The following is a 10316-nucleotide window of genomic DNA, read 5'->3' on the forward strand; positions in this document are numbered from 1 at the left end:
CGAAAAGCTTGAGACTGAGTGGTTAAAGTCGTGATCCAAAGTAAAAGAGTGTGCTTAAGAACTCTGGACACCTCTAATTGGGGATGTTAGCAAAGCTGAGTCACAATCTAAAAAGGTTCACCCAGTTATGTGTCTGTGGCATTTATGAATCCGGTGGTAATACTGAAAAACAAAGTGCTTAGGGCCACGGCCAAGACTCATAAAGTAGTTGTGTTCAAGAATCAACATACTAAACTAGGAGAATCAATAATACTATCTGAATTCTGAGTTCCTATAGATGCCAATCATTCTGAATTTCAAGGGATAAAGTGAGATGCCAAAACTGTTCGGAAGCAAAAAGCTACTAGTCCCGCTCATCTAATTAGAATCTGAGCTTCACTTAAAACTCTGAGATATTATTGCTTCTTGATTTCTTTTTATCCTATTTTATTTATCTAGTTTCTTAAGGACAAGCAATAGTTTAAGTTTGGTATTGTGATGAGCGGATATTTTATACGCTTTTTGGGGTAATTTCATATAGTTTTTAGTATGTTTTAGTTAGCTTTTAGTATATTTTTATTAGTTTTTAGGCAAAATTTATATTTCTGGACTTTCCTATAAGTTTATGTGTTTTTCTGTGATTTCAGGTATTTTCTGGCTGAAATTGAGGGAGCTGAGCAAAAATCTGATTCAGGCTGAAAAAGGACTGCTCATGCTGTTGGATTCTAACCTCCCTGCACTCGGAATGGATTTTTTGGAGTTACAGAAGTCCAATTGGCGCGCTCTCAATTGGGTTGGAAAGTAGACATCCAGGGCTTTCCAGCAATATATAATAGTTTATACTTTTCTCAAAGATACACGATGTAAACTGGCGTTTAATTCCAGTTCTATGTTGCATTTTGGAGTTGAACGCCAGAAACAGGTTGCAAGTTGGAGTTAAATGCCAGAAACAGGTTACAACCTGACATTTAACTCCAGAAACAGCCCAGGAACGTAAGAAGCTCAAGTCTCAGCCCCAGCACACACCAAGTGGGCCCCAGAAGTGGATTTCTTCACTATCCATCTTAGTTTACTCATTTTCTGTAAACCTAGTTTACTAGTTTAGTATTTAAACAACTTTTAAAGACTTATTTTGGATCTCATGACATTTTAGATCTGAACTTTGTACTTTTTGACTGCATGAGTCTCTAAACTCCATTGTTGGGGGTGAGAAGCTCTGCAGCCTCTCGATGAATTAATGCAATTATTTTTGTTTTCTATTCAAACACGCTTGTTTCTCTTTAAGATGTTCATTCGTACTTAACCATGATGAAGGTGATGATCCGTGACACTCATCACCATTCTCAATCTATGAACGCGTGCCTGGCAACCACCTCCGTTCTACCTTCGATTGAATGAATATCTCTTGGATTTCTTAATCAGAATCTTCATGGTATAAGCTAGAATTCATTGGCAGCATCCTTGAGAATCCGGAAAGTCTAAACCTTGTCTGTGGTATTCCGAGTAGGATTCAGGGATTGGATAACTGTGACGAGCTTCAGACTTGCGAGTGTTGGGCATAGTGACAGACACAAAAGTATCAATGGATCCTATTCTGACATGATCAAGAACCGACAGATAATTAGCCGTGCGATGATAGCGCATTTGGACCATTTTCACTGAGAGGACGGATGGAAGCCATTGACAACAGTGATCCACCAACACGCAGCTTGCCGTAGGAGGAACCTTGCGTGCGTGAAGAAGATAACAGTAGGAAAGCAGAGATTCAGAAGATAAAGCATCTCCAAAACTCCAACATATTCTCTATTACTGCCTAACAATTACTAATTTTATGCTGTTTTACTTTTTACAACTGAAACTAAAAACCCTATCGGTATCCTGACTAAGAATAATAAGATAACCATAGCTTTCTTCAAGCCAACAATCTCCGTAGGATTGACCCTTACTCATGTAAGGTATTACTTGGACGACCCAGTGCACTTGCTGGTTAGTTGTGCGAAATTACATAGTGTGAATGTAATTTTCGTGCACCAGGCATCACTGCCGTCGTCGTAGGTGTTGCTTCTACCTCTAGGTAAGACAACGCTCAACCTTTCAGTCGTTGAAGGGTTTTGTTTTTTTCTCCTGGAAAAATTTGTCATATTGTTTATTAGAGCTTCTTTTTTGTTTCCAAAACTGTTTGAAGGGGGATTTATGGCATTATTTTTTTTGGTATGCATTTTTGGGTGATTTGGATTTCAGTATCGAAATCCACCATGGTGGCAAATTTGTTGACAGTGGACAACAATTAGAGTATTTAGGAGGAATGGTTGTGGAGGATTTATATTTTGAGGTTGATGAATGGTCATTGCAAGAGATTGTCAGTCAGCTAAAGCAACTAGGGTATAAGGGTTTCGCTAGGGTCTGGTACAAGGAACCTGGGATGGATTTGAAATCAGGTCTTAGAGAGTTGAAGTCCGATGGGGATGCAATGAGAATGGCTAGGTCACTGGTGTCAAGTTCCTGCAAACATTGCGAGGTATATGTTGTTGATGGAGCCAGAGAAAGTAACGGGATTGAAATCACTTCAACTGATGCTGATTATGTGCCAGAGGAAGGTAAATACAGTGCTGTTGATGATGTGTTACTAGAGGTTGAAGTGGATGCTAAGTCAGAGCTTTCTACTGAAGAAGAGGTATTTGATGATAGTGCTGATGATGGTGACCATGAGGATCACTTTGGGTTTGAGGTGGAGGATAATGATCCACCATCAAATGCATTTGGGGGATTTACTGGCCCACTAAATAATGAGGGAACTGCAGTAGCTGGAAGAGCTGAAGGTGATGAAGGTTTAAGGAAGGGTGATGAGCAAGTTGGGGGCATATCTGATGGATATGAGACTGATGACATAGACAGTTATGAGGGGGACTCTGATGATATGATAAAAAAGAGGAGGTTCCCTAAATACAATGAGGCAGAGATGAATAGAGAGTATGAATTTCAGGTGGGGCTGGAATTTAAATCACTTAGGCAATTCAAAGAGGCTGTTAAGGAGCATGCTCTATTGAATGGTAGGGACAATAGGTTTCGAAAAAATGATAAGGTGAGGTGTAGAGTTGTTTGCAAAGGAAGAAAGAGAATGTGCAAGTGGGTTTGTTTTGCGAGTAAGGTCGGGGGTTCTGACTGTTTCCGTATCAAGACTCTGAATGGAAAGCATACATGTGGAAGGAACTACAGCGGAAGACTTGCATCAAGTAGTTGGATCTCAAAGAAGATTGCAAATAACATCACTAGAGGGGAGGAGATGAAGCTTGTGACAGTTATTCAGACTATCCAAGATAAATACATGGCCAATATCAGTGTTGGTAAGGCTTACTGGGCAAGGAGGAAGGCAAGAGAAGAGGTACATGGGTGGGCAATCCAACAGTATGCTAAACTAAGGGATTACTGTGCAGAGATACTTAGGGCAAATCTAGGACCTAGTCTGAGCATATAGGTTGATAGGCCTTCTATTATGCACCAGCCCCGATTTATGAGAATGTACATGTTCCTTGATGCAGTAAAGAAAGGCTTCTTGGTGGGGTGTAGACCTATTATTGGCGTGGATGGATGTCACTTGAAGGGCGACCATGGACAGCAGCTGCTAGTTGCTGTTGGCAGAGATCCAAATGACAATTACTTTCCCATTGCCGTAGCTATAGTAGAGGCAGAGACTAAGGACAGTTGGGGGTGGTTCTTGGAGATGCTGTTAAATGACGTTGGAGAATCAAGAAAGTGGGTTTTTATGAGTGACCAATAAAAGGTATCACCTAATTTTTTTGCAACTAATTTGATTTGAATATAAATCTGCTATATATATGATGATATATGCAACTGATAAGTTTGTGAATATAAGTCTGCTATGTATATGCTGATATATGCAACTGGAGGCTTGTGAATATTAATCTGATATGTATATGATCATATATGCAATTGATAAGTTTGTAAATATAAATCTGAAATGTATATGATCATATATGCAATGGCTAAGCTTGTGAACATAAATATGCTATGTTAGTGATGCTATGTTTAGATGCAATGGCTAAGCTTTTGAATATTAATCTTCAAAATTTGATATGTTAGTGAACATTAATCTGCTATGTTTAGATGCTATATTAATCTGTTACATGGGTATATTGTCTTCTGCACTGAAACAATAAATCAGGGGCTGATGCAAATCTTTCAAGAGGCATTGTGATAAGCGGATAATTTCTACGCTTTTTGGCATTATTTTTAGGTAGTTTTTAGTAGGATCTAGCTATTTTTTGGGATATTTTTATTAGTTCTTAAGAAAAATTCACATTTCTAGACTTTACTATGAGTTTGTGTATTTTTCTGTGATTTCAGGTATTTTCTGGTTGAAATTGAGGGATCTGAGCACAAATCTGATTCAGAGGCTGACAAAGGACTGCAGATGCTGTTGGATTCTGACCTCCCTGCACTCGAAGTAAATTTTCAGGAGCTACAAAACTTCAAATGGCACGCTCTCAATTGCTTTGGAAAGTAGCATCCAAGACTTTCCAGCAATATATAATAGTTCATACTTCATTTTTGACGACGCAAACTGGCGTTCAAACGCCCCATCTCTGCCATATTCTGAAGTCAAAACGCCAGAACTGGCATAAAAGTTGGAGTTAAATGCCCAAACTGGCACCAAAGCTGGTGTTTAACTCCAAGAGAAGCCTCTACACATGTGAAGCTCAATGCTCAGCCCAAGCACACACCAAGTGGGTCCGGAAGTGGATTTCTGCATCAATTACATATTTTTGTAAACCCTAGTAGCTAGTTTCATTATAAATAGGACCTTTTACTATTGTATTTTCATCATTTGATCATCTTTTGATCTCTTGGTCACATTTTGGGGAGGGTGGCCTCATGGCCATGCCTACCTTCACCACTTATGTATTTTCAACGGTGGAGTTTCTACACACCATAGATTAAGGTGTGGAGCTCTGCTGTTCCTCAAGTATTAATGCAATTACTATTGTTCTTCTATTCAATTCATGCTTATTCTTCTTCTAAGATATTAACTCGCACTTCAAATTGATGAATGTGATGATCTGTGACACTCATCATCATTCTCACCTATAAACGTGTGACTGACAACCACTTCCGTTCTACTTAAGATTGAGCGTATATCTCTTAGCCTCCATTCCGAAAGATCGGAGTCTTCGTGGTATAAGCTAGAATTATTGGCGGCCATTCCTGAGATCCGGAAAGTCTAAACCTTGTCTGTGGTATTCCGAGTAGGATCTGGGAAGGGATGACTGTGACGAGCTTCAAACTCGCGAGTGTTGGGCGTAGTGACAGACGCAAAAAGATCACTGGATTTTATTCCAACATGATCGAGAACCGACAGATGATTAGCCGTGCGGTGATAGCGCATTTGGACCATTTTCACTGAGGACGAGAGGTAGCCATTGACGCCGGTGAAACCCGAACATACAGCTTGCCATGGAAAGGAGTATGAAGGATTGGATGAAGGCAGTAGGAAAGCAGAGATTCAAGAGGGATAAAGCATCTCTATGCACTTATCTGAAACTCTCACCAATGAATTACATAAGTATCTCTATCTTTATTTTATGTTTATTTATATTTTAATTATGAAAACTCTATCACCCATTTGAATCCGCCTGACTAAGATTTACAAGGTGACTATAGCTTGCTTCAAGCCGACAATCTCCGTGGGATCGACCCTTACTCACGTAAGGTATTACCTGGACGACCCAGTGCACTTGCTGGTTAGTTGTGCGAAGTTGTGACAAAGTGTGATTCACGTTTGAGAGCTCAAAGTCTTTGGCGCCATTGTTGATGATCACAATTTCATGCACCAAGTTTTTGGCACCGTTGCCGGGGATTGTTCGAGTTTTGACAACTGACGGTTCATCTTGTTGCTCATATTAGGTAATTTTCTTCTTATTTTATTTTCAAAAAGTTTTCAAAAATCTTTCAAAAATTTTTCTTCTTTTTCATTTTTTTAAAAACAATTTTCGAAAAATCCAAAAAAATTCATAAAATCATAAAAACTCAAAAATATTTCATGGTTCTTGTTTGAATCTAGTGCCAAATTTTAAGTTTGGTGTCAATTGCATGATTTTTACTGTCTTGCAATTTTCGAAACACATACATTGTGTTCTTGATGATCTTCAAGTCGTTCTTGATGAATTGCCTTGTTTAATCTTCATGATTTATTGATTTGCATTGCATGATGTTCTACATATGCATTCTTGCATCCATATGGCCCAAACATGAGAAAGTTCTAAGTTTGGTGTCCTCCATGTGTTTCTTTCATTAAGAAAACTGAGTTCTTGATGTTCATCTTGATCTTCAAGATTGTTCTTGGTGTTCATCTTGACGCTCATAATATTCTTGCATATATCTTGTGTTTTGATCCAAGAATTATATGTTTTGACTCATTTTGTTGTTTTTCAAAATTGAAAACATTTATTCTTGAATAAAGGATTTAGCAAAATGAAGATCCAAGAATATAAAGCAGAGGAATTACAGAGAAAAAGCTGGGCGTTCAAAACACCCAGTGAAGAAGGAAAACTGGCGTTGTGTTTAGGGTTTAGGGTACTTGGCTGGGCGTTTAAACGCCCAAACCATGCAGCAATTGGGCGTTAAACGCCTAAAACATGCAGCTCCTGGGCGTTTAACGCCAGGATGACACAAGAAGAGGAATTTTGTTTTCAAATCAAATCTTTTTCAAATCTTCATATTTTTTTAAATCAAATCTTTTTCAAATCAAATATTTTCAATCATATCTTTTTCAAAATCATATCTTTTCAAACATATCTTTTTTTTAAATCAAATCTTTTTAATTTCCTTTTCAAATCTTTTTCAAAATAAACTTCAATCATATCATTTCAAACATACCTTTTTCAAATCATATCTTTTTCAAAATCAATTTCAAAATCTTTTCTAACTTCTTATCTTTTCAAAATTGATTTTTAAATTTTTTTCAACTAACTAATTGACTTTTTATTTGTTTTACTATTTCTTATCTTTTTAAAAACCACAACCAATTTTTCAAAAATTTATTTTAAATTTTATTCTTTTTATTTTCGAAAATTCTCCCCCCTCTCTTATCTTTTTCTATCTAAACACTAACATTCCTCCTCCATTGTCAATTCGAACTCCACCTCTCTTTGTGTGTTCGAATTCTTCCTTACCTGCCTCATTCTTCTATTCTTATTTTCCTCTGACACCTCAAGGGATCTCTATACTGTGACATAGAGGATTCCATATTTTCTTTGTTTTCTTCTCTTTCATATGAGCAGGAAAAAAGATAAAGGCATACTTGTTGAAGCTGATCCTGAACCTGAAAGAACTCTGAAGAGGAAGCTAAGAGCAGCTAAAGCACAAAACTCTGAAGAGGACCTCACTGAAATTTTTGAAAGGGAAACAGCAAAAGAAACAATTATGGCCGAACCAAACAACAATGCAAGGAAGATGCTTGGTGATTTTACTACACCAACTTCCAAGATACTGTTAAGACCAATGGAGTTGATCCTGAGGTCTACAAGCTTATGCTTTTCCCTTTTGCTGTAAGGGATAGAGCTAGAACATGGTTGGACTCACAACCTAGAGATAGCCTGGACTCTTGGGATAAGCTGGTCACGGCTTTCTTAGCCAAGTTCTTTCCTCCTCAAAAGCTGAGAAAGCTTAGAGTGGATGTTCAGACTTTCAGACAAAAAGATGGTGAATCCCTCTATGAAGCTTGGGAAAGATACAAGCAACTGACCAAAAAGTGTCCTTCTGACATGCTTTCAGAATGGACCACATTAGATATATTCTATGATGGTCTGTCTGAATTTTCCAAGATGTCACTGGACCATTCTGCAGGTGGATCCATTCACCTAAAGAAAACACCTGCAGAGGCTCAGGAACTTATTGAAATGTTTGCAAATAACCAGTTCATGTATACCTCTGAGAGGAATCCTGTGAGTAATGGGATGCCTCAAAAGAGAGGAGTTCTTGAAATTGATGCTTTGAATGCCATACTAGCTCAGAACAAAATAATGACCCAACAAGTCAATATGATCTCTCAGAGTCTGAATAGATTGCAAAATGCATCCAAAAGTACTAAAGAAGCATCTTCTGAAGAAGAAGCTTATGATCCTGAGAACCCTGCAATGGCAGAGGTGAATTACATGGGTGAAGCCTTTGGCAACACCTATAATCCTTCATGGAAAAATCATCCAAATTTTTCATGGAAGGATCAACAGAAGAAAGGCTCCAACAATAACAACGGTGGAAGAAACAGGTTTAGCAATAGCAAACCTTTCCCATTATCATCTCAGCAACAGACAGAGTATTTTGAGCAGAATCCTTCTAGCTTAGCATACATAGTCTCTGATCTATCTAAGGCCACTCTTAGTTTCATGACTGAAACAAGATCTTCCATTAGAAATTTAGAGGCACAAGTGGGCCAGCTGAGTAAAAGGGTTACTGAAACTCCTCCTAGCACTCTCCCAAGCAATACAGAAGAGAATCCCAAAGGAGAGTGTAAGGCCATTGATGTAATCAAAATGGCCGAACCTGAGAAGGAGGAGGAGGACGTGAATCCCAATGAGGAAGACCTCAGGGAACGTCCACTGGCCAGTCAAGAGTACCCTAATGAGGAACCAAAGGAATATGAGGCTCATACAGAGACCATAGAGATTCCCTTAGACCTCCTTTTATCATTCATGAGCTCTGATAACTATTCATCTTCTGAAGAGGATGAAGACATTGTTGAAGGGCAAGTTGTCCAATATTTAAGAGCAATCATGAAGCTGAATGCCAAGCTATTTGGTAATGAGACTTGGGAGGAAGAGCCTCCCTTGCTCACCAATGAACTGAATACATTGGTTCAGCAAAATTTACCTCAAAAGAAATAGGATCCTGGTAAACTCTTAATACCCTGTACCATAGGCACCATGACCTTTGAAAAAGCTCTGTGTGACCTGGGGTTAGGGATAAACATGATGCCACTCTCTGTAATGGAAAAACTGGGAATCTATGAGGTACAGGCTGCCAAATTCTCATTGGAGATGGCAGATAAATCTATGAAAAAGGCTTATGGACTAGTAGAAGATGTGCTAGTGAAGGGTGAAGGCCTTTACTTCCCTGCTGATTTCATAATCCTAGACACTAGGAGGGATGAGGATGAATCCATCATCCTTGGAAGACCTTTCCCAGCCACAGCAAGAGCTGTGATTGATGTTGACAGAGAAGAGTTGATCCTTCATGTGAATAAATAATGCCTTGTAGTAAAGACTCAAGGTTCTCCATCTGTAACCATGGAGAGTAAGCATGAAAAGCTTCTTCCAATACAGAGTCAAACAGAGCCCCCACATTCAAACTCTAAGTTTGGTGTTGGGAGGCCACATCCAAACTCTAAGTTTGGTGTTGAGAGATCTCAACCATACTCTGATAATCTGTGAGGCTCCATGAAAGCTCACTATCAAGCTATTGACATTAAATAAGTGCTTATTGAGAGGCAACCCAATTTTATTTTAATTTTATCTATATTATTTTGTTTTCTTTTAGGCTGATGATCATGTAAAGTCACAAAGACAATTACAAAAATAAAGAAAAAATCGAAAACAGCATTCAAAACAGCACACCCTGGAGGAAGGACTTACTGGCGTTTAAATGCCAGTAAGGGTAGCAAAATGGGCGTTTAGACGCCCAATCTGGCACCTTTCTGGGCGTTTAAATGCCAGAACAAGGCACTAGACTGGCGTTTAAATGCCAAAACAGGGCAACAAACTGGCGTTTAGACGCCAGAACAAGAAGGAAAACTGGCATTTAAATGCCAGAATAGGGCAGCAAACTGGCATTTAAACGCCAGAATTGTACTCCAAGGCGTTGTGAACGCCCAATTGGAGCAGGGATGAAGAATTCCTTGACCCCTCAGGATCTGTGGACCCCACAGGATCACCACCAACCTCAACTCACTCTCTCTCCTCTTCACACCTTTCTACAACACTCTTCCCCAAATACCCTTCACCAATCACCTCCATATCTCTTTCCCGAAACCAACCCTCCCCTCACTACTCCTTCATATTCACACAACACAACCATCTTTCCCGAACCACCTATCTCCATCCATCTCCTCCATTTTCTTCTTGTCCCCCTTTTTCCTTTCTTCTTTTGCTCGAGGACGAGCAAATATTTTAAGTTTGGTGTGGTAAAAGCATTGCTTTTTGTTTTTTCATAACCATTTATGGCACCTAAGGCTGGAGAAACCTCTAGAAAGAGGAAAGGGAAGGCAATTGCTTCAACCTCCGAGTCATGAGAGATGGAGAGATTCATCTCAAGGGTCCATAGCT

At 39.0% G+C, this 10316-nt stretch overlaps 1 protein-coding gene and 1 non-coding gene across 2 annotated transcripts; one reads left to right on the plus strand and one right to left on the minus strand.

The window, feature by feature from the left end:
* Window positions 1-2284: 2284 nt before the first annotated feature.
* LOC107464923 (uncharacterized) lies at window positions 2285-3454 on the plus strand. The gene has a single exon (XM_016083890.1). It carries the CDS (start codon window positions 2285-2287, stop codon window positions 3452-3454), a length of 1170 nt encoding a protein of 389 aa, XP_015939376.1.
* Window positions 3455-7658: 4204 nt separating this feature from the next.
* On the minus strand, window positions 7659-7766 carry LOC127742006 (small nucleolar RNA R71). The gene has a single exon (XR_008003193.1). It is a non-coding gene; the product is annotated as a small nucleolar RNA R71 (small nucleolar RNA).
* Window positions 7767-10316: the final 2550 nt, after the last annotated feature.

The sequence above is a fragment of the Arachis duranensis genome, chromosome 9 (genome assembly GCF_000817695.3).
Source record: "Arachis duranensis cultivar V14167 chromosome 9, aradu.V14167.gnm2.J7QH, whole genome shotgun sequence".
NCBI lineage: Eukaryota > Viridiplantae > Streptophyta > Magnoliopsida > Fabales > Fabaceae > Arachis > Arachis duranensis.